Genomic DNA, 24657 nt, shown 5'->3' with positions numbered 1-24657 from the left:
GCCTCTCCCGATAGCTCAAACCCTCCAACCCCGGCAACATCCTTGCGAATCTTTTCTGAGCTCTTTCAAGTTTCACAACTAGCTTCCTATAGCAGGGAGACCAGAATTGCGTGCAGTTTTCCAAAAGTGGCCTTGCACTTTAAAAAGCCACTTAGCCGTGAGCTCTCCCACACCGGTTCCTCCAAGGTTAGCTGTGAATTTAGGTATTCTTGAAAATGAAAACTCATGGTGATGGGTTAAGATACTGGCATGGTATGACATTCGTTAGCTAACAAGAGGCAGAAAATAGGAATGAATAGATCTTTTTCAGGCTGGCAGGTTGTCACCACAGGAGTCGGTGTTGGGGTCTCAATTCTTTTAATCTGTATAAATGATTCAGATAAGGATTCAAAGGTATGGTAGCTAAATTTGCTGATGACATGGTTTAAAGTTAGGTTTGGAAGTGAGTTGTAAAAAGAAGACATATGGAGCCTACAAAAAGATGTAGGTAGATTAATGAGTGGGCAAGGATCTAGCAAATAGTATATAATGTGAGAAAGTATAAACTTGTCCATTTCGACACAAATCAGGCAAAGTTATTACATTACCTAAACAGTGAGAGTTTGAAGAGCTCTGATATTCAGAGACATCTGGGTCTTCTAGTGTATGAATCACCGAAGGTTAGTGTGCAGATGCAGCAATTAATCAGGAAAGCTAACAAATTTTGATGTATTGCGAGGCAAATAGATTGCAAGAGTAGTAAGGTTAAGCTTCAATTTTACAGGGCATTAGTGAACCACGCTTTTTTTTTAACAATGAACTCAAAGCTTCATGATCTCCGTTTCTGATTTAATTGCCAATTATCATCTTAAATTAAACTTCCCTAAATTCTTAGTCTAGGTTTCTGCATTACTCTACGCTGAATTAATATCCATAACGAATTAAGACACTGATGTTGTTTCCTTAACATCAGATGTTAATGGTATAAGTTAAGACTTTGCAGGAGTCAACTGGGATACTTTGAGTAGGATTTGGCATTTTTGCTGCATTTTCAGGTGATACTCTTTAGAACATATATTACTAAATTAGTGATTACTGCCTCGTTGAGAGCAAAACAGGGGAAATAATCAAATGAGTTTGAAATATATTTTATTGTCAAATTTGCAAAATTGTGAAGTAAAATTACAAAATGAACTTATAACTGAAGACAATAATTTTGTTGTAGCGAAAGATTCGCAAAGTGCAGCATTTGAAACATCAAGCAATACTTCTGGAAACCATCACATTAACTTGATTAACAAGAATGCGTCATCCACACAGAAGGCTTTGCTCATTATTCACACACACAAGCTTGAAAATAACCCCCACCAACCCCCTTCCCCACCCCCACCCCCTCCCCCGCCCCGGATATATTTACATGACAGTTGTAAGCTGTTCATACACTGACAGTTAAAAAGTACAATTTCTGGGTGTAAACAGGAAATCGGAGCATAAGCCAAATAGAGATCTGTTATCAAATTTTGAAATGGGAGGTGGTCGATACCGGATTAAAGTGGCTTCTTCACGTCACGGTACTCCACTTTGTACACGATGAACGAGATAATCCCACAATAGACCACGCTCTTCAATAGCAGCAGTGTATATGTAAAAGACGCCAATTGCAGTGAACTCATAGGCCATTCTGAAAAATGAAGAAATACAAAATACGGCATTTATGCACAATGCGGTTCTGTAATAACGGAGACCATGCTAAATTGAAGTGTAATCATTTGAGAAAAATGAATAATGGGCAGTGAACTCCGCTTGTAAACCACAGCGGGTGAAAAACATTTATCTGCTAGATTTGGCAAAGTACTTTAATGATTAAGTGAGATATTCGTTGCTCGTAATTCGGTTGAGTAATTATTTGTCAAAACTCCATATTTAAAATGGATTGTCAGATCCAGTCTTAAGCATTTCACTCACGAAACCGTGGAAAAAGCTACTTCCGGTGGATTTAGAATTGATAAATGAATTGTCCTTTCCAGTTTTGTTAGATTGCTTTAAACAATCACATTAAACAGGGACAAAACATTACATTGTGCAGCAGGAGGTTCTCACCGGTAAAGACGAAAAGCTGTTCAATGTTGGGAGATAGCCAAATAGAACCTCAAACACTTGCAATAGGTAGAAAAATCCCGAGCTCCGCGAAGGTGGTGCTGGCGTTTCTAAATCTAAACTCAGAGGCGGGCCATTTGGCCCAACTGCTCCACATCTGTGTTTATGCTCCCAAACCCTAGCTTCGACTCAGCTCAAAATATTCCTCTTTTTTCGTTCACATGGTTTATCTGTAACGATACCAGTCCCCTAGTCGGTACCCTTCAGTTCACTCCCTTTACCTTTTAACTACCCTCTCGATAATTTTTTTTTACTGACTTTAGAATCCCTACAGTGTTCGGCCCAACAAGTCCACACGGTCCCCTCCGAAGGGAAACTCACTCAGATTCATTCGCCTACACCTATATTTGCCCCGGACTAATGCACCTAACCTACACATTTCTGAATACAATGGGCAATTTAGCATGGAACCTAACCTGCACATTTTTGGATTATAGGAGGAAACAGACGCAGACACGGGAAGAATGTCGCCCAAGGCTGGATCCGAATTGTGAGGCAGCCGCGCTAACCACTGAGCCAATAGTGACTCAATATAGCACTTTCTAGTTTTATTCCTATCTAGTTTTTTTTCATCTATCTATAAAATAATTTTATAATCTTAATGGCATATATTTGTTTGTACTCTAACTCTCCCTTGCAGAAAAGTTAATTAGGCTGTTTATTTTTCTCGGTTAGGTGTAACTTCTCTGTTCTGGTAGCCTAGAAAATCAGTTTTGCTTATTTTCTAGTGCGTCTTTATAAGTTATAATTTAGAGAACAGCACCGTTCATTATCAGTCCAAATCTAGTCAAATGAGGCTTCTCCACGCATACATGAAACTTTTCTCCTATCCAATCGTATTCTTCTGGAAGAAAATTCCAGTTTTTCTGTATAAACTTACTAATCCCCACAATCACGTTTAGTGACTTGTGTATCTGCATTCCAGCTCACCCTGTTTCTCTGGACTATTTACAAATGTATTTTCAGGGGTTATGTTGTCTCATTATTCTTCCTACTAAATCGAGTATCCAAACACTTATAGAGATGAAAGCACAATTCTTAAAAGCATACTCATTCTACGGATTCGAGAATGTCTTCCTGTAATTAATCACTACGTTCCTGTCTTTTAACTACACTCCCTCACCATCAAGTTGACATCTTAAAATGTTGAAATTATTCTTCCAATTCGTGAGTCCAAATCATCTGTGTCAATGCTGAACAAAAATGTCCCTAGCACAAGCCCTATTCCAACATTTTCCCAGCATTTTTTTTCCCCCAGTCTGATTAGCCACTTTTAAGGCTTCCTTTTTGGAGGCACCTAGCTCTCTGATCCCACACATTCAACATACATGAGTCGGAAATCTAAATGTACGGTATTACCCTCGTCTGCTGGTCCTGCTACTTCAAGTTGATCACAACCTCCTTTACTGAAATCTGTACCGGCTAATTGTTTTCATTATCTAGGCTTTTGAATGAAATTTTTCTGGTAAAGATATCTGGTTATCTATTTGAAAGGTTGTAACCAACAGAACTATGGACCAAAACTGGAATTAAGTGGAAGTAAATGGGAGTGAGCTGATGTAGGCACAATGGACTATGAACTTTCTATTTCCAGGTTTCTACATTTCCATTATTTTTATTATGAGTGACATTGATCTTATATTTCCCAAAGACTTGTTTGATTTCCATTTTTTATATTTTCGAAAGAGCATTAATTGTCGATCTCTCTTTCATAGTAATGTCGCTATTTTCTAAAAATCTGTAAGACGCCGCTCCTAGTTCTTCCCTGACTTCTTATAAAAGGCGCAGACGCAACCTATCTGGATCCGAAACTATTTGAATTTAGAGTCTTAGAGTCCTACAGCACGTAGACAGGCCATTTGGCCCAAACTGGTCCATGTCGATCAAAATGTCGATCTGCGCTAACCCCATTTCCCTGCACTTGGCTCATATCCTTCTAATCCTTTCCTATTCACGTATTTATTCAAATGCCTTTTAAAAATTGTTAATAATTTGTATCTTTTTTATCTCAAGATGCTTCAACTAATCATTCGAAATATGACACCGAGCCCAGTAAGGATCTCTTAGTTAATGAGCAAAATCTTGGACATACGTTTTAACGAACGAGCTGTAGGAGACGGGAATGGCAGATGTGTATGTCCTCAAAGTTTGATTAGTCAATCAATTACCGCTCCTTTTCCATTTGTAAATGCTTGCACATTTCTTTCGAACTCTAATCTTAATGGCATGTACACCATGTTAATTTCCCTGGGAGAAGGACTTATTTAATATTTCTGCCATATATTTATCTAATATTTGGTGTCATTCCTGAAAAATCTCTGTATCTCTTAGTGGTCCTGCAACTATCCCGATTGTTTCCCTTTTCTATTTTAACGCTATAGAATGTTAATCTATCTATCCATCTATATATACAAAATACGTACATACATATATGTACGCATTAGCATGCCTTGATCAGTTAATCTCATATAGTCTCTTTTTGATATGTATTTGAATACAGTTTTCATTAATTTGATTTCTCTCTATCTTCGTGGTCTGTTATTACTGTCTAATTTGATTTTGAGTTTTCAGTGGAATCTATTTGTCTTGGGGTCTATACATCATTCTTTTGAATGTTTCCCATTACTGTTCTAGCTCTTCCTTAGTCAGTATTGTTTTCCCCCAGTTTATTTTCCTTAGTTCTATTCTCATCCTTCTGAGACCACCTTTACCAGTGTATTACTTTGCTCACTTTATTTGTTTCTCTAAACCCTTTTCTGGCCGAGCAATCCGACAGTGATGAGTGTGGGCTGGATTTGGTATGGGTGAGACCCCAGTTAAGGACAGCAGACTGCCTTCCTTGAAGAACAATACTGGATTGGTTGTGATTTTCTAACAAGGTAAGAGCGTGTCTGCACGTTGTGCGGGTGTCGACCCACCGACCAACCGATACACCGAGTCCAGTTTCACGGCCTGGCCTCCGAGTTAATTGCCTGAACACTGGAAACCTCGCCTAGACTTGGCAAACCGGTTCGTACAACCACAGGAATTACCTTTAGTCTCGTTTGTTGCTAGGTTCTGAACACTAGGCGAACACGTCTGGGTTGCAGTATTACTTTGTACATTAGCTACGGGTGGGGAAAGAAAGACGACATAGATTAGAAGCAATTCCAGAATTCAGCGATGCAGTGGCTGGCGAGAGGGGGGTGGAAACATGAATTAGTCTGTCCATTTGGAGATAATCTGTTATGGCACTGAGTAAGCGAAGCATACATCTCTGAGCCAAAGGAGTTCGGTTTGGCAAGGAATTAAAACGTGTTAAAGTAATAATTTTCTGCCGTTAAAACAGTGGATGTAACACATTAGCTTTTTCTTTCAATGAACGTTTCACTCCTCAGTCCCCACTGGAGGATCAGCATTTCACTGTAACCTGGACTGATACTGTGAATTCAATACTGACCATGTTGCTCTGGTTTCGTACACTTTTCTTTTAGGTTTGATGCGCAGACCTTTATTCGTCTTTCGGTGTTGTATTGAAAAATGCCACTTATGCTCCACTCCCTCCGGAATTGCAGCGAATCTTCCGACGAAGTTCCGCGGGCGCTCGGGACAACCCCGCTGGCTTTGAAAAGTTTACTTCCCCCCCCCCCCCCCCCATTCTGGTGACAATTTATCAAATTCACAGATTCCAGAACTGATCGTTCAGAATCCGGAGTACTTCGCAAGCAGGGAGTCGGGCACAGATAGAATATTATATTGAAATAAAAGTTACGTTTCCAACATAAATGCTGGGAAGACTTTTCATCCCAAGTCAGAAGCTGTGCTAAATCGGCCCTTGCTAGAACAACATTGGTACTTGATTAGTGGTGCTGGAAGAGCACAGCAGTTCAGGCAGCATCCAAGGAGCCGACCTCAAGTACAGAACCTGATCTCTAACAGATATTGAACAGAAAATCGCAAGATTCCATTTGTAATCACTACTGTTAAGTTATTTAAGGAACACCAAAACTGCATTGGAGTTAATAAGCTTCTGAGAAAGCTTGTCTAAAGGGCAGGGGGAATTTAATCTGATTGAACCTTCGGTACAACTTATCTATGCGATTAAAAGATGGACTATGACTCTACTGAACGTTATTTTTTAAAATAAAATACACTAATTTAAAATGAAAGTGTAAAATCGAACATTTCAGTCAGTTGAGAGTTGATGCAAAATAATTCCTGAACCCGCTTGTACTAAGAAGTAGAAGCTAAGAGGAGACAATGGAAACAGTACCGGAAATGGAGTTCTTGTTAATCGTGGCTGGTTCTGGAGTTAGTTCATGCTCCGCACTGCATCGAACGCTCTTCGTGTCCCATTCGAACTTACTGATTTTCAGGCGACTGATCACTGAGTAATTGCCGTCTGCTTGTGTTTCCACTAAGTCAGTTGACACTTTGTCTTCGGGTGCGCTATTTTCCCCGATAAACCATTGAACCCGAATGACATCGGGAAAGAAGTCAGTCAGGAGACAGACGATGGTCGCTTTTTTATCTCTATCCAGTTCCGTGATGTTGGGAGGGAATATTTGTATTTTTGGTGACTGAGCACTTGCACCTGATTCAAACAAAAAAAAGACAAATGTCTGTAAACTTCTCAGTTAAGGACAAACATAAGATAACACACGCATGTGTGTAGGTGGAGCGAAAAGGAGAAATAACTTCCAGTATGAGGCAGCGCTGAAAATGTGTTGCTGGAAAAGCGCAGCAGGTCAGGCAGCATCCAAGGAGCAGGAGAATCGACGTTTCGGGCATGATTCCTGAAGAAGGGCTCATGCCCGAAACGGCGATTCTCCTGCTCCTTGGATGCTGCCTGACCTGCTGCGCTTTTCCAGCAACACATTTTCAGCTCTGATCTCCAGCATCTGCAGTCCTCGCTTGTTCCAGTATAAGGCAATCATGGGAACATTCGTAAACCAATTGTGCAAAGAACCAGCGGCCATAAGTGTGCAACTATAAGAATAGGAGTAGACAATTCGAGCCCTCCAGCCTGCTGATCCGACATTTCTCACGTCCATTTTCCTGCCCATTACCTGTAGCCCTTGATTCCCCTACTGATGAAGAATCTGTCTATCTTATGTATCCGCAAGGAATCTGCCCAACACAACTCTTCGCGGCAAACAGTTGGAAAAACTCACAACACTTTGAGAGAAGAAATTCCCCCTCATCCCAGCCTTAAATTGGGGCTATGTCCTCTGATCCAAAACTCTCCCATGAGGGAAAACGTCCCCTCAACATTTACCCTGCCAATACCCTAAAGAATCCTAAGTGCTTCAATGAGATCATCTCTCATTGTTTTAAACTCCAATGAATAGAGTCCCAACATGTTTAGCCTTTGTTCAAAGTTATACGGCCAGCTGTGATTTGGAATGCACTGACTGTAACATCTGTGGAAACTAATTCAATTTTTGAAATGTAGGAATAGATAAAGTTATAACTAGTGAGCAAAGGAGAACGGCCAACTGGATAGAAGTGGTGCATGTATGATAGACCTAATTCCTTCCTTCTCTAATCCATCATCCTATAATTTTACCCGCGCCCCTTCCCAATTCTCTTAACACTTACACTTCCCTGGCCGCTTTCTTTGTTTCTTTGTTGAAAGATACGAAGTCGCCCCTCTCCTTTCTTTAAGAATTTCCTCGAACCAACGGTAATTAAGTTAAAGTGATCATTGCATGATAAGCAACTTTTAAAAGTGCGTCGACTCGCCGTAATATTGAAGCTGAACATGAATTAAATGCAGGTCTTTCCTCATTCTGACTGATCGGCAATGAACGGCCCACCTTCCCGGCCTTTTGAGGCTCGGGTCCCCCATGTCGCCTCTCAGTCCCTCTCACCTGCGCGGACAGACCTACACCGGACAGCTCGCCTCCCCTTCCCACAGTCGTCCCCCGTCCTGACCTACCAAGTTACCCTCGCTTTATTCCTGCATCAATTACTGCTACGATGTCATAGACATCCACTAGCTCCTAAAGTGCAGATTTATGTACATTCTAAACAGTTTGGGACCTTAGTCATGTTCTTAACCCTGCTCCAAAATAACGTGCTTTCAATCTGAAAGTCGAAATTTTGTAAGGAGTGTATATAAATCCAGATAGGCAAAATATGGTACATGTTCGAATCTCAAACAAACACAGAGACTGTAGGAGAAACTCAGCGTGCTTTGTGTATCATAAATTCACTGCTGATTCCTTTATGTTGGACTTTGCCCATAGAGGCGACACTTGTGTGAGAGCAGTGAACGATTCGAACGGGAAACTAAGTTCCTCGTTCATTTTCGGGTCCCATTGTAACTCCCCGGTTTCTAGACGTTTCATTCGCAACAAATTACAGCAACCTATCGCCAAAAGACGATGCTAAACGTTCCTTTTCGTGCCTCCCTGAAGCAGAGTGTGAACTGTTCCCGTGTATTATTAAATTGCTTGATTTGAAAGACTCGCAGGGACTCACAGTTCAGTCCCAGCACCGAAAACGGAAGATTTTTAAAAATCAGTTTGTACAAATTGCAGGGTATATAGCTGCAAGGGAACATGACCCCGGGATAAGCAACAAAATCAAACTCACCCGTTACAATGAGCCTGGTCCCACTGCCAAACTGCAAACGTGTACCGGCCACAGCGACAGAGTACCGTACAAAATCTGCAGCGGTGAATATTACTGCCGCTTTTAAGGACTTCTGTCTCAGTTCACTTACTGCAACTCTTGTGCTATAACCCTCTGTATTAGTATCATTGGATTTATGAATTGTTACTGTTTCCACTGCTTTATTTAACTGACCGTTAGATATTTCCCTCATTAAACATGACAGGGTTTTCAGAGTTACTGTAGCAACCGGAAAATTCTGCAAACAGAATTTAAGTGGTAGATCCAGATTAGCGCGGAGTTCCTATAACAGACAGACAGGGATCTTGTTGGTGTCATCTTGGCCACAATGCTACATTATGCATTTCGCGGTGTTACTGGATGATCAATTTTAATATTAGCAACGTTAGGTGCCCGGGACCATGCACTCAGCACCCCCGAATCCGTTATAAAGCTTGTGTCCAGAAACCGTCAAGCCGCCTTTGACCCAAGTGCCCCAGACCTTCTCGGTATCAACCTGGAGCGAGTTTCGCTGCGCTATCACTCCTTAACCATTGTCCACTCACCTGTAACTACCAGTTTAGTCCCTGTTCCGAAGATCTTTGCCCCCACCACTGTGACATGCTACCATACAAAAACCCGGCCACCGCCTATAGCCTGAGGCTGACTTATTCAGGGAAACACTGAATGGGAGATTGGGCTTTGGTGCCAATCTCCTCCAACAACCACGAGAAACTGGCACCGCGGCCAGCCACACCCCCAACAAATATTGTACAGACTGACTGCCACACCAGACGTTATTTTTGTGAATAAATCTCTCCGAACCCTATTGAACACTTCACCGCACTCACACCACTTACCAGTTACAATAAGCCGAGTCCCAGAGCCGAATATTTTTCTCCATGCTCCAGAGGTGGCACTGTGTTATATTGCATTACAATAACCAACTCAGACGCATAGACTCTCTCCCAAAGGAACTAAACCTGCAGAGATCAGAAAACATCGCCCGCTCTTCTGAAAGCCATAATCCGGTTACTCAGCACATCTCCACTGTTACTGCAATACATCGCTACTTGCATCGAAGTCTCACCTGTGACAAAGAGTTTCGTTCCAGCGCCGAAAATTTTCACGTAAGCACTGCTGTAGCACTGTGTTACACCCCCTGACAATAACCTATCACTCGCTCCGATTATTCACCAGCAGCGTCTCCAACCCTTTTACAGTAACCACACTGGCCAAAGTGGGTACACCCAATATCAAACAGTTTGTCTACCTCAACTGGTCTAGCTTCAACGGTAGAGAGACTGAATCCGACCTACAATCCCCCAGACACAGCTGTCATTGAATGCATTTTGAGGGCTTATGTCTCCCCAGTCTCACACTTGCATCAGTTCCAATGTCACTAATGGTAAACTAATGGAGAAAGTGAAGTCACGTGGTGTGCAGGGTGTTCTAGCTAGGCGGAGAAAGAACTGGAGACAGAGAGTACTAGTTGAAGGGAGTTTCTCGAAATGGAGAAAGTGAGCAGTGGTTTTCCACAGGGGTCAGTGCTGGGGCCACTGTTGTTTGTTGGTTGTGAAGAGGGCATTGCTAGTCTGATCAGTAAGTTTGCAGATGACATGAAAGTTGATGGAGAAGCAGAAAACATAGGGGACTGTCAAAGAATACAGGAGAATATAGATAGACTGGAGAGTTGGGCGGAGAAATGGCAGATGGAGTTCCATCCAGGCAAATGTGAGGTGACGCATTTTGGGAAGTCTAATTCTAGAGCAAACTATACTGTAAAAGGAAGAGCCTTGGGAAAAGTTGATGAGCAGAGAGACCTGGGAGTTCAGGTCCATTGTATCCTGAAGGCGGCTGCACAGGTTGATAGAGTGGTCAGGAAGGCATATGATATGCTTGCCTTCATCGGATGGGGTATTGAGTATAAGAGCTGGCAGATCATGTTGAAATTGTTCAAGACATTAGTTCGGCAGCATTTAGAATACTGTGTACAGTCTTGGTCGCCAATTTACCAAAAGGATGTGAAAGCTTTGGAGAGAGTGCAGAGAAGGTTTACAAGGATGTTGCCTTGTATGAAAGGTGCTAGCTATGAAGAGAGGTTGAGTAGGTTAGGACTGTTTTCATTATTAAAAAAAAGCAGATTGAGGGGGGGGACCTGACTGAGGTCTACAAAATCATGAAGGGTATAGACAGGATAGGTAGAGATAAGCTTTTTTTTCCAGGCTGAGGGATTCAATTATGAGAGGTCACGTTTTCAAGGTGGAGATGAAAAGTTTAAGGGGAATATATGCAGAAAGTATTTTACCCAGAGGATGGTAGGTGCCTGGAACATGTTGCCAGCAGAGGTAGTAAAGGCAGGCATGACAGATTCATTTAAGGCATGTCTGGGCAGATGTATGAATAGGTGGGGAGCAGAGGGATACAGACGTTTAGGAACTTGGCGATGACAGTAGGTTTGGATTGGCTCAGGCTTGGAGGGCCAATGGGCCTGTTCCTGGGCAGTACATTTTCTTTGTTCTTTGTCACACCAACCAATGAGCTGGTGCTCCACCCATGCCCACACCTGGTACACAGATTGTCAGGGTGAGGTGTGAGGGATCGGGAAAGGGTGAAGTGGGGAATGAAGATTTGTATTTGAATCAAGTTGAGAATCAAGTTTAGAGATAGGTTTCTTCCTTCATTGCAAAAATATACTTTTCCCTATCAGTACATATACATCTCAATCCTTTCCATGCAGTCTTTGAGACAGAAAACAAAACAGAGGACATATTGGAATTTGACTGCCCAAAGAGCAAGGCATTTTTAAGTCATGTAGGAAAATATTTCCATGTATTTTGTTGAGATGTTTAGATTACCTACAGTGCGGAAACAGGCCCTTCGGCCCAACAGGTCCAGACTGACCCGCCGAAGAGTAACTCACCCAGTCCCATTCTCCTCTGACTAATGCAGCTAACACTATGGGCAATTTAGCCTAGCCAATTCACCTGACCTGCACATCTTTGGATTGTGGGAGGAAACCGGAGCACCCAGAAGAAACCCATGCAAACACGGGGAGGATGTGCAAACTCCACACAGACAGTTGCCCGAGGCTGGAATTGAATCTAGAAATCTGGTGCTGTGAGGCAGCAGTGCTAACCACTGAGTTTGAGGCAATGGAAGTCAGAGAACTAAACAGATCCCTGTTATACTTTGGCAGAACAATCTGAAACAGAGATTTTTTTCACTGTGCATTGGCGACTAAGCTTTAGCATGTAGTCATGGATCTTGAAATATTCAGTCTACAACACGCGGTCAAAACCAATAAGTTTCAGGTTGACCAAAGAGCGTCTTTCATGGAGTTGATGGTTCTCCAAGAGCTGTTGATGTTTGTCTCTGTGTGCATCCTGGGAAACAGCTGATAGAACACAGAGTTCTGCATCATGGAGCTGTTCAGGACCAATCTCAGCAAAAAAAAACCATTGCATGTCTCTCTAGCCCTTCTTTGCAAATGGACATTCCTGGATCAGATGTGTGACAGTCTCCATTTGCTCCCCACTTCCCCAGTTGCTTTGAGGACAATGTGTGGTGGTGGCCGGAGTCATGAAGGTTTTGAGGGGCAATGCCCTTCTCACCACCAGCCAAACAACACATTGGAAAGTTCACACAATGAGTCATTCTGCTAAACAATTTTGGCAGTCTGCTCAGGTAACCATCTAACAGAATCAACCTTCTCCTTTACCCTACGGGTGTCAAGGACACTACATGCTGAACACTGCCTGATGGACTTTTAGTCAAAGCTTTAGTCATACCTTTCTATGAGGGACGAGGTGATGCAGAACAGTCCAACTACAGCCATAGATGAATGTAACATGGAAACAGACCCTTCAGTCTAACTCATTCATGTCTACCAGACATCATAAATTAATCCAAACCCATCTGCAAGCATTTTGCACATATCCTTCTAAACCTCTCATATTCATATACCATTCAGACGCCTTTTAATCTTTGTGATTATACCAGCCCTCACCACTTCCTCTGGCAGCTCATTGCATGCACAAACTACTCTCTGCATGGAAAAGTGATCTCTTAGGTCCCTTTTAAATCTTCACCCTCTCACTTTAAACCTATGTCTTCCAGTTCTGGACTCCCCCACCCGAGGAAAAGACCTTTTCTATTATCCTATCTATGCCCCTCATGATTTTATAAACCTCTGTAAGTTCACCCTTCAGCCTATAACCCTGCAGGGAAAATAACCCCAGCCTATTCAGCCTCTCCCTGTAGCTCAAAACTTCCAACCCTGGCAACATCTTTGTAAATCTATTCTGGTCCCTTTCAAGCTTCATAACATCCTTCTGATAGCAGGGAGACCAGAATTGCACACAGTATTCCAAAAGTGGCCTAACCAATGTTTTGTACAGCCACAACATGACCTTCCAAATCCTATAATCAATACACTGACTAATAAAGGCAAGCATACCAAACACATTCTTCACTATCCTATCTACATGAGACTCCACTTTCAAAGAACTATATTTCTGCCCTCCAAGATTTCTTTGCTCAGTAACACCCCCCAGGACCTTACCAATAAATATATAAGTCCTGCCCTAATTTGCCTTTCCAAAATGCAGTACCTCACACTTATCGAAACAAAACTCCATCTCAGTCTATTGGCCCATCTGATTCAGTTGTACTCTGAGTTAACCTTCTTTGCTGTCTCCCATGCCTCCAATTTTGGTGTCGTCTGCAAACTTACCAACCATACCTCCTATGTTCACATCGAAATCATTTACACAAATGTCGAAAAGCAGTGGGTAGTTTGTGATTCAAACTACTTAGGGTGTTTCATGGCAACGAGGCCAGGCCCATCCTCCACAGCACTGGGAATAGATAGACCCTCAGTATGTAATAACACTTGGTTATTACATACCCAGGTCCACATGCAACTTTATGCAGCCACACACAAAGTTGGCTGTCAGGATGAAGTTTGTATTAGGTACATCCTTCCCCTCCTTACCTAGACCTTTGTACTTAATGTCCAGATGAAGTGGAAGATGGCTAGGGTGACTGCAGTGATGCAGGCTCAGGGAATAGGCTAGACCTACATACATTAACATGTATCACATGCAACAATACGAAGAGTACTTCATTCCTGATGACTAGGTCTTAATTCATAGTGATGAGGGAAAAGTGCTCTCATCTGCCCAGTTTTTGCCTCATCTGGGTGGTTCACTTCTCACAAATATTTTCACATGTTACAGCCTGTCTAAACCATATTCCGAGCACATTCAGGTAATCTATCCTCACAGTAATGGGTAAAAGGATCAGTCGACCCAGCTTGCAAAGAACATGGCCTTGCTCTTGCCTTAATTTATCCTGGTTCCCAAGGCCAGTTGAACTCATCACAGATGCTCATGAGTCTGTGCACTGATAGTGGATCTGTGCAGAAAATGGCAGCATCAACCCTGTTTGGGGAGGCTCTGATTTACAGGCCTTCATTGCTTGGGATAGACACACCTCTCAGGCTTGCGTCTTTCCTTATGGACTCAGCAAAAGGGTCTATACAATATACAAACAAGGAACCAGAGAATGGACTGCCCAGCCTCTCTCCAGATCTGATCAGGAAGCATTCGGATTCCCACCCATGGATTAAGACTGCACTGAAGTTGGTGTGTAGTGTTATGCGACTTGGCGGAAAACTTGAAGGTTGCGATGCTTCCACGTGCCTGCTGGCTATGTCTTTCTAGGCAATCTTCAACACAGTCAGGTAGATGCCAAGGTTAGGAGTTGAACTAGTTTTGGATAGAAGTTGAGACTCATAGCCTTTGCTGTATGCATTGAGGTCAGCCATTTTGTAATGTTGTGTGAAGTGACTAGCACTTTTGATATGAAGGACATAAAAAAGGGAATAGAAATGAACAGTTGGTTCATTTTTCAGATATTCCGCAATACCACTTTCCTGTCTTTCCCCAAAACCTTTGATTCCTTCACTGATTTAGATGTTATCATCTCAGCTTTGAACATACTTAATGATCACTACATTGCTTTGATGTAACCAAGACTCTTCTGCAATGAAAATGTCCATGGTTTTATTGGTCAGCACGACCAATAGACAATAGACAATAGACAATAGGTGCAGGAGTAGGCCATTCTGCTCTTCGAGCCAGCACTGCCATTCATTATGATCATGGCTGAGCATCCTCAATCAGTATCCTGTTCCTGCCTTATCCCCATAACCCTTGATTCCACTATCTTAAGAACTCTATCCAACTCTTTCTTGAAAGTATCCAGAGACTTGGCCTCCACAGCCTTCTGGGGCAGAGCATTCCATAGACCCACCACTCTCTGGGTGAAGAAGTTTCTCCTCTGTTCTAAGTGGCCTACCCCTTATTTTTAAACTGTGTCCTCTGGTTTGGGACTCGCCCATTAGTGGAAACATGCTTCCTGCCTACAGAGTGTCCAATCCTTTAATAATCTTATATGTCTCAATCAGATCCCCTCTCAGCCTTCTAAACTCAAACGTATACAAGCCCAGTCACTCCAATCTTTCAGCGTACGATAGTCCCGCCATTCCGGAAATTGACCTCGTGAACCTACGCTGCACTGCCTCAATAGCCAGAATGTCTTTCCTCAAATTTGGAGACCAAAACTGTGCACAAATTCCAGGTACGGTCTCACCAGGGCCCTGTACAGCTGCAGAAGGACTTCTTTGCTTCTATACTCAATTCCTCTTGTTATGAAGATCAGCATGCTATTAACTTTCTTCACTGCCTGCTGTACCTGCATGCTTGCTTTCATTGACTGATGTACAAATACACCGAGATCTCATTGTACTATCCCTTTACCTAACTTGTCTTCATTTAGGTAGTAATCTGCCTTCCTGTTCTTGCCACCAAAGTGGATAACCACACATTTATTCACATCAAACTGCATCTGCCATGCATCCGTCCACTCACCTAGCCTGTCCAGCTCACCCTGTACTCTCCTAACAGCCTCCTCACATTTCACCCTGCCACCCAGCTTTGTGTCATCAGCAAATTTGCTAATATTACTTTTAATACCTTCATCTATATCATTAATGTACATTGTAAAAAGCTGCAGTCCCAGCACTGATCCCTGCGGCATACCACTGGTCACCACCTGCCATTCTGAAAGGGAGCTGTTTATCACTACTCTTTGTTTTCTGTCAGCCAACCAATTTTCAATCCATGTCAGTACCTTGCCCCCAATTCCATGTGCCCTAATTTTGCTCACTAACCTCCTATGTGGGACTTTATCAAAGGCTTTCTGAAAGTCCAGGTTTACTACATCCACTGGATCTCCCTTGTCCATCTTCAGAATTACATTCTCAAAAAATTCCAGAAGATTAGTCAAGCATGACTTCCTCTTCATAAATCCATGCTGACTCTGACCTATCCTGTTACTGCTATCCAGATGTGTCGTAATTTTGTCCTTTATAATTGACTCCAGCAATTTTCCCACCACTGAAGTCAGACTAACTGGTCTATAATTCTCTGTTTTCTCTCTCCCTCCTTTCTTAAAAGGTGGGACAACATTAGCCACCCTCCAATCTGCACGAACTGATCCTGAATCTATAGAACATTGGAAAATGATCACCAATGCATTCATGATTTCTAGAGCCACGTCCTTCAGTACCTCAGAATGCAGACCATGAGGTCCCGAGGACTTATCAGCCTTCAGACTAACAGTCTCTTCAACACCATTTCCTGCCTAATATAAATTCTCTTCAGTTCAGATCCTTCAGCCACAATTATGTCTGGGAGATTGCTCGTGTCTTCCCCAGTAAAGACAGATCTAAAGTACCATTTTAATTCTTCTGCAATTTCTTTGTTCCCCGTGATAAATTCGCCCGTTTCTGTCTTCAAGGGCCCAATTTTAGTCTGAACCATTTTTTTTTCTTTTCACATACCTAAAAAAGCCTTTACTATCCTCCTTTATATTTTTGTCCAGTTTCCCTTCGTACCTTATTTTTTCTTTGCATATTTCCTTTTTAGTTGTCCTCTGTTGTTAACCACTGTGTTAACTGATATAAATTTGGAGTAGGCCAATATTTGGGCTTTCAGTAGCAGCAGAATTACATTTCACTTTAATATATAATCTGATTTTTGGCATTTTTCTCAATCTGTAATTACCATGAAGCTGATAGATCAAAACCAGTTCAATGAGGATTGTGTTACAGCATGTACGGAAGAGAACTAAGTGCACCTAAAAAAGCAACCTGGTGAAGCTACAAGTCAAGACTCTTTTTTTTCTGCAAGGTACAGTCCTATCACTCCTTATATTGATAAGATTAGATTTGATTCCCTACAGTATGGTAAAAGACCCTTCATCCCAACAAATCCACACCAACCCTCTGAAGAGTAACCCACCCAGACCCATTCCCTTACATTTACCGCTGACCAATGCACCTAACACTATGAACAATTTAGCATGGTCAATTCACCTGACCTGCACATCTTTGGATTATGAGAGGAAACTGGAGCACCCGGAGGAAACCACACAGACACAGGGATAACACGCAAACTCCACACAGACAGTTACCCGAGGTGGGAATCAAACTCAGGTCCCTGGCCCTGTGAGGTAGCAGTGCTAACCACTGAGCCACCCCTAACTCTTAAAGTTAGAAATAACTAACTCTTTAATCGGGCAGCATCTGAGAAGCAGGAGAGTTGATGTTTCTGATGAAGAATTCATGTTTGAAATGTCAACTCTCCTCCTTCTCAGATGCTGCCTTCTCCAGCATGACATTTTTTTTCTCTGATCTCCAGCATCTGCAGTCCTACTTTCTCCTAACTCTTTAACCAGCAAGTGCAAAGTGAAAAAAGAGATTTTCCTTGTATTCATTCTTTCACTATGTGCTGCAGCCCCAGTCTGTCAACTGTCAGTAGTGGTTTTAATGAGTCAGACAGTCATCAAATGATTGTGAGATTAAGACACAGAAAGAAGTCATTCAGCCTTTTAAACCATTGGCTGTCTGTGAACTGTGGTCTCCAACACATAGATTACATTTGATTGATCAATCACTGAGTCTATGACAGTCAATTTCACTACCTGCCCACTTTCCTTCAGTGAGTATGTCTCTGACAGTTGATAACATCCTCTGCCACATTTCTTACCATCTGCATGTTGATCCCATGCCACTTCATGACTTCCATTTCCAGAAACTGCACAAGTAGAGAAAAGTGTATGCTTTTCACAGGTTTTGCCAACTTGTTGCATTGTGTTTCTTTTTTGGTCCGGATAGATGACCATTGCAAGGTAAAGTAAGTGTTGAGATGGCAATACAAACAAATGAATAAGAAATGTATTAGGATCAATGTGTGTATAATCACATCATGTCCATGTGAATTGTCTATGAGAGATGTTCACCTAATCCTGTCCCTCTGCTCAATCTCTGTAGATCTGCAGTGACCTTCTTCTGCTGCTGATCTATTTGGTCCGTGAAGGGTGAAGAAAAATTATGAGGAACACTGCTATACCTCACATCCAATATCTGCACATTGCAAGCCAATTAAGGGTCCTGAAAATAAACCACAACCACAAAAGTGACCCTGCATGCTTTACACTTTAAAGTATCAAGCAAAATTCTGAATGATCCAGAAGCACAGATCGAGAGGTTGACCTGCAGTGTGACCAGTGGTAAAGTGGTATCATGAACTAGACATGAAGATATAATGATGTGTGCTTAACATGGACCATGTAAAAAGAAATCAAAATATATTTCCAGCTGGAATGGGAAAATGAATTTTTGTTCAACAGATAAAAAAAGGAAAATTTGCTTTCTCGATCACCAAGTGTATTGCTAAATAAAAAGGAAAATTTGGAATGGGAAGCAGAGTTCTGGTTCATAATTACTAACTTGCAAGGAAAATTTGCTTTCTATGTCACTAAAGTATATTGCTAAGTAAAAGGGAAAATATGGAATGACATGCAATAATGGTACATGGTGACTCAAGGATAGATTTCTATTAAGTAATATGCTTGAGACAAAGAAAGTTGATGAACTGAAGGTGCTTTTGTACGGTGAACTGTTTTTTTTTCTAAACCAGCAGCAAAGGATAAGGCTTGCACTGAAGCATTATTTTTCACTCCCCATTTTCTGGAGAAACAGAGGAAATCATTGCAGATGGCAGAGTAATCAAAGAAGCAATGACTGTGGGTGTTGACTCTTTATTTAAAGACTTTAAGAACAAAGAAGAAATAATGATGTCTCCAGATCTTGTCACCTGATGATTTCACAGTAGCAAGATGAGAAGAATCTTTGTCTTAATACAGCTTTCAGCAATTTCAGCAGAATCTGAAGATCTGTGAATACTTCTCACTGTAATTTGGTGAATCTATCAACATGACCGAAACAGCCCAGCTAATTCTTCTCATATGCATAGTTATTAAGGATATGACAACAAAAGAGGATCATCTCACTCCTTTGCCCCTTAAAGAGAGGTCCAGGGTTGGGTAGATTAGATTACTCACAGTGTGGAAACAGGCCCTTTTGCCCAATAAGTCCACACCAATGCACCAGAGCACACTCACCCAGGCCCATTCCCCTACACCTAACACTACAGGCAATCTAGCATGGCTAATTCATCTAACTTGCACACTTTTAGACTGTGGGAGGAAACCAGAGCACCCGCAGGAAGCCCATGCAGAGACGGGGAGAATGTGCAAACTCCACACAGTCAGTCGCCTGAGGTGGGAATTGAACCTGGGTCTCTGGTGCTATGAGGCAGCAGTGCTAACTGCACTGTGCTACCGTGCTGCACATGGCATCTACGCTGAATTCAAAAGGCGCACTCTTGAAAAAAATAGTTCCAATCAAGAAATTGGTTTCTTTCACAACAGATGGTGCACCAGCTATACTTGACATGAATTTGAATTTTGTTGCATTTTGCAGAAATGTTCATGATTAGCCCTCTTTTGTTATTTACTACAGTATAATTCATCAGAAATACTGAAAAGTAAAATGTTGGACATTTTGTGTATAATGAAAGATGCCATTAAGATTGTAAACTGGATTTGAGCAAGACCCCTGCAGCACCATTTGTTGAAATTCTTACAACAAACTCAATGCTGCCATTGTTAATCAATATTCCTTGCTGATGTGTGCTGCTTAAGTTGAACAAAGGTCCTACAAAGATTTTTAGTTCTGATGCCTGAAATCATCACTTTTCTTAAAAGAAGGAATGAAAAGCACAATGAGCTGTGAGACAGTGCACAGTTGTTCAACATCGGATTCCTTACAAGCAAAAATTGGCCATGCGAAATTGCCCATAGTGTTAGGTGCATTATTTAGGGGTAAACATAGGGTAGGGGAAGGGGTCTGGGTGGGTTACTGTTCAGAGGGTCGGTGTGGACTTGTGGAGCCAAAGGGCCTGTTTCCATACTGTAAAGAATCTAATCTAATCTAATCATAACAAGCTGAACTGTGAATGGAAGGGAAAGAGTAGAAACCTAGCACATATGACCAGTGCTGCAAATTCATTTACATGTAAACTGGGTCTGTGGTCCTCCCAATTAAAAAGAAATAAAGTGCTGCAACACTTCCTGAGTCTGGGAAAAATACTAGAAAAGAAAATCAAAGGTTAAGAAATTGCATCAATTGTGACAGCATAGAGGAGGTTTTGAGGCTTGAATTAAAATTAACAATGTAAAAATGTATCAACTAAATTCTAAAGGAGGGAATTGTGATTTATTACATCATGACTATGCCATTGAATCCAGTTGCTCACAAGTCTGTGATTGTGGCAACACCCAACTTGAGAATAGTTGACAGTCAGAGCTGGTATAACAGTCTTTTTGATACCTATATGATATAGGAATACATAGTAACTTTGCAAAATTTGCTAATGATGCTATCTTTGAATGTATAATAGAAACAAGGTGGAATATGCTGAATGTTGTGAAATGGAATTTAGTACAGTTTATAAAGAGAAGTGTGAATTTTTGGCACAAGGGTTAGCAAGAGGTCATCGAGACATAAAGGCACCAACTTAAAGGGTTCACCGAAACAGAGGGACTTGGATTTTAGCTACATAAACCTTTGAAGATTTCAGGACAGTCTGAGAGAATTATTAGCAAAGCAACTGTGGGCTGGTTGAGAATGGCTGGTACCATGCCTGTTGTGAACAGCCAAAGGTATATTTTGATTGATATGATCCTCTGGTCTTTGGGATATTTAGCATATATACTTTGAATCACACACTAATAGCTGTTTGTTTAGGTGATTGTAAAAAAACTTGGAGCCACAGATTTAAGGATTTAGGCAATAAATGCAGGGTAACTATAAAGAAGGGCCTTTTTAAATAACACATAATAAAACTAAGAACATGTCATGGAACTCTAGATGATTAATAATGTCAAAAGGGAATTGTTGTGGACCAGACCAGACTGCCTCAAAATAATTTAAGAAGTTAGCCTAGACACTAACTTTTTTTATTCTAAAGGCAAATGTAACCCTGGAATGCCTTCCCTAACTGAATTGTGAATTCCCAAAATGGAATACAATGATTCAAGAAGGCAGCTCATCACTACCTTCTGAAGGATACTTAGATAAGGGCAAAAGAATATTGGTCCAAACAACAAAAGGCCAATGCAAAGTGTCTGTTCTACATGGGCATTCTGGCCTCTTGACCCAGTGAAAAATGAAGACAAAACAAATATATTACAAAGTCAGAATTGTGAGTGTTTTGGAGAGGACTTTGCAGGTGTGGTATTCCCAATTAGGTACTGCTTTTGCCCTTCTAGATGGTAGCAATCATGAGTTTGGAAGGTATTGTCTGAGGAAACTTGATGAATGTCTACAGTGCATCTTGTAGATGGTTCAGAATGCTGTGATTGTGGATCAGAGGTGGAGAATGAATGTTTGTAAATGTGGTGCCAATCAAGTCAATTTTGCCTTGTTGGAGGTGGTCATTGATTGACATGAGGGTTGGGTGCAAAAGTGACTTGCCACTTCTCAGCCCAGGGGCTGCTTCAGTACCTGAAGATTTGCAAATGGTCCTCAGCACTTTGCAGTCATCAGCAATCATCACCACTTCAGACTTATGATGGAGGGAAGATAATTGATGAAATACCTGAAGATGATTAGTTCAAGGACTCTACACTGGAAAGCTTCTGCAGAGATATCCAGGAGCTGAGATGACTGACCTCCAACAACCACTACCATTATCCTTTATACGACTCCAACCAGTGGAGAGTTTTCCCTCTCATTCCTTTGGATTCCAGTTTTGCTAGACTGTTTTTAGTATAGCCTCTAAACTGATCACTTCTTGATTAATGATAAGCCCCACAAAATGGCGGATTCATTGATGGCAATGCCATTGAATGTCAAGGCTCGATGGTTAAATTCTCTCTCTTGCTGGAAATGGTGATTGTCATCTTCTGTGTGTGGATGCTCCTTGCTCAAGCGTTGCAAAAAGGAGGAGGATGGTGGGTGGAGGGAAACCAACAACTTGTCACAATGCACAAGGTATCTGTAGCGTGAACTCATGTGTCCCAGGTATCATGCTGAACAAACTATGGTTTACCCGGCCACTGGATGGAGGAAGTGGCTCTGTGGTTTGGAAATGGAAAGGAGGAAATCCCTTTCAGAAGTACCATTATTCCACATCTGCGTTTTGGGAATGGGGTAGGGTGATTGCTGATAGATCAATAAACTGTAGGAACGTCTTTCTTCAGCTTGAGAAAACAAAAGGTTTTTGTACGAAGGTTTAACACAACCATAGCACCGTGAGAGCGCAGTAGTAGATAGCTGTGTCGCTCAGTACAATGTCATTGATGATAAGGAGGGTGGAACTTTCCACAACTTCGATATTGAATCGGGAGTTGAAGTCGGTGTGAAGCCAGGTGAGTTGCTGGGACCGGAGAACGCCTATCCCGCGAATGACTGTGTTTTTCTGCTGGTACCAGTAGATGGGTTGGGATGCTATGTTATCCAACCCTTCAATCCGACAGATGAATCGTGCCGTCATCCCCGTGGCCCGGGTGAGCGATAAAACCTGCTTCAAGGTCACGAGGGCTTCACCAGCAGCTGGAAACACAAACACAGAATCATTTCCATCAGAGAGACCCATGCCGTTGGTGTTAGTGTTTACAATTCATCATACTGCAGTTCATAAGAGAACCAACATGGATAGAATGGAGTACACATTCAACGATGCCGTGTCAGAGTGAATAATCGAAACGGTTTAATTTTCTTGGAGCAAACTTACAAGATATCAGGGTGACCGCCAGGACGAAATAAAGTGACATACTGTCCCAATCCGGAGATTTTTGCATAGAACGTCTTGCGCCTCGTCCCACTGGAGGGCACTGACAGTCTGAAGGAAGTGACTCCGACCCGGTCGGCCAGTGTGATCTGCCTCTAGTTGGAACCTGGATCATCACAACAGTGGGAGGAGTCATGGAATTACTGACCTCACAGGAGGAGACCATATTCTTCAACAGTTTCAGGTTATGACTTCAGTCCTCCATTATATTTTTTTCCTCTTGCCACGGCGTGATCCACGAATTGAACAAAAGCGCACTTTGTCTTGCTGTTTTTTAGCATATGATTTCCGTTACTAATATACACACCGGAGTATCGTGATTTAAACACTGAGGGATACGATTTACATGTATTTAGATAGGCAAAGGCTGATTAGGGATAGTCAACATGGTTTTGTGTGTGGGAAATCATGTCTCACAAACTTGATTGAGTTTTTTTGAAGAAGTAAGGAAGAGGATTGATGAGGGCAGAGCAGTGAAAATGATTTATATGGACTTCCGTAAGGCTTTCAACAAGGTTCCTCATGGTAGACTGTTTATCAAGGTTAACTCACATGCAATGAAGGGGGAACTGGCCATTTGCATACAGAACTGGCTCAAAGGTAGAAGAGAGAGGGTGGTGGTGGATGGTTGCTTTTCAGAACTGAAAGCCTGTGATCAGTGGTGTGCCACTAGGATTGGTGCTGGGTCCACTGCTTTTTGTCATTTGTATAAATGATTTGGATGTGAACGTAGGAGATATAGTTAGTAAGTTTCCAGATTACAGTAAAATTGGAGGTGTAGTGGACAGCAAAGAAGGTTACTTCAGAGTACAACAGGATCTTGGTCAGATGGGCCAATGGGTTGAGGAGTGGCAGATGAGTTTAATTTAGATAAATATGAGGTGCTGCAGTGTGGAAAGGAAAATCAGGCCTGGACTCATACATTTAATGGTAACATCCTGGGGAATGTTGCTGAACAAGGAGACCTTGGAGTGCAGGTTCAAATTTCCTTGAAAGTGGAGGCACAGGTAGATAGGATAGTGAAGATGGTGTTTGATATGCTTTCCTTTATTGGTCAGAGCATTGAGTATAGGAGTTGGAAGGTCATGTTGCAGCTGTACAGGTTAGGCCACTTTTGAAATATTATGTGCAATTCTGGTCTCCCTTTTATCAGAAGGATGCTGTGAAATTTGAAAGGATTCAGAAAAGATTTACAAGGGTGTTGCCAGAGTTGCAGGATTTGAACATGTTATGATGCAGGCAGAGCAGTGAAAATGATCTATATGGACTTCCGTAAGGCTTTCAACATGGTTCCTCATGGTAGACTGGTTATACTGTACCTTTAAGAGAGAGTGAAAGCTGAAAAAGCTGGCAAACATCTGTCATGTGACTGCAGGTAGAAAGTGTACTGGACAACTTGAAGTTGTAACATTTAAGCTGTAACTCAGATACTGAGTTGTTTTCACAACAATTCGAATTTGCTAATTAAACCAAGCACATAGAAAAGCTCACCTCACCTCATAATCTGTTAAAATATGAGTGACAGAGAACTACCCCAAATTTCACTGTTTAAGAAAAATAGCAATTTTATTCTTTAACTCCAAATGTGAACATTAAACAACAACTAATCACAACCATAATCCTCCTTCCTCTTAAAAATTTGTTATCTGCCTCCCAC

At 41.8% G+C, this 24657-nt stretch overlaps 1 protein-coding gene across 1 annotated transcript in view; it reads right to left on the bottom strand.

The window, feature by feature from the left end:
- Positions 1–1387: 1387 nt before the first annotated feature.
- LOC140476768 (immunoglobulin lambda-1 light chain-like) overlaps positions 1388–24657 on the bottom strand; it is a 67429-nt gene continuing 44159 nt past the window's right edge. Inside the window, exons 3-6 of the mRNA XM_072569570.1 lie at positions 9824–9880; positions 6389–6709; positions 5169–5243; positions 1388–1660 (exon numbers count right to left, since the gene is read on the bottom strand). Of these exons, the coding sequence (XP_072425671.1) occupies positions 1527–1660; positions 5169–5243; positions 6389–6709; positions 9824–9880 (587 nt within the window). The 3' untranslated portion in view covers positions 1388–1526. The remainder of the gene's footprint in view (positions 1661–5168; positions 5244–6388; positions 6710–9823; positions 9881–24657) is intronic.

Source organism: Chiloscyllium punctatum, chromosome 5 (genome assembly GCF_047496795.1).
Source record: "Chiloscyllium punctatum isolate Juve2018m chromosome 5, sChiPun1.3, whole genome shotgun sequence".
NCBI lineage: Eukaryota > Metazoa > Chordata > Chondrichthyes > Orectolobiformes > Hemiscylliidae > Chiloscyllium > Chiloscyllium punctatum.
The sequence above is the reverse complement of the archived record's forward strand: the minus strand, read 5'-3'. Positions and strand labels throughout refer to the sequence as shown.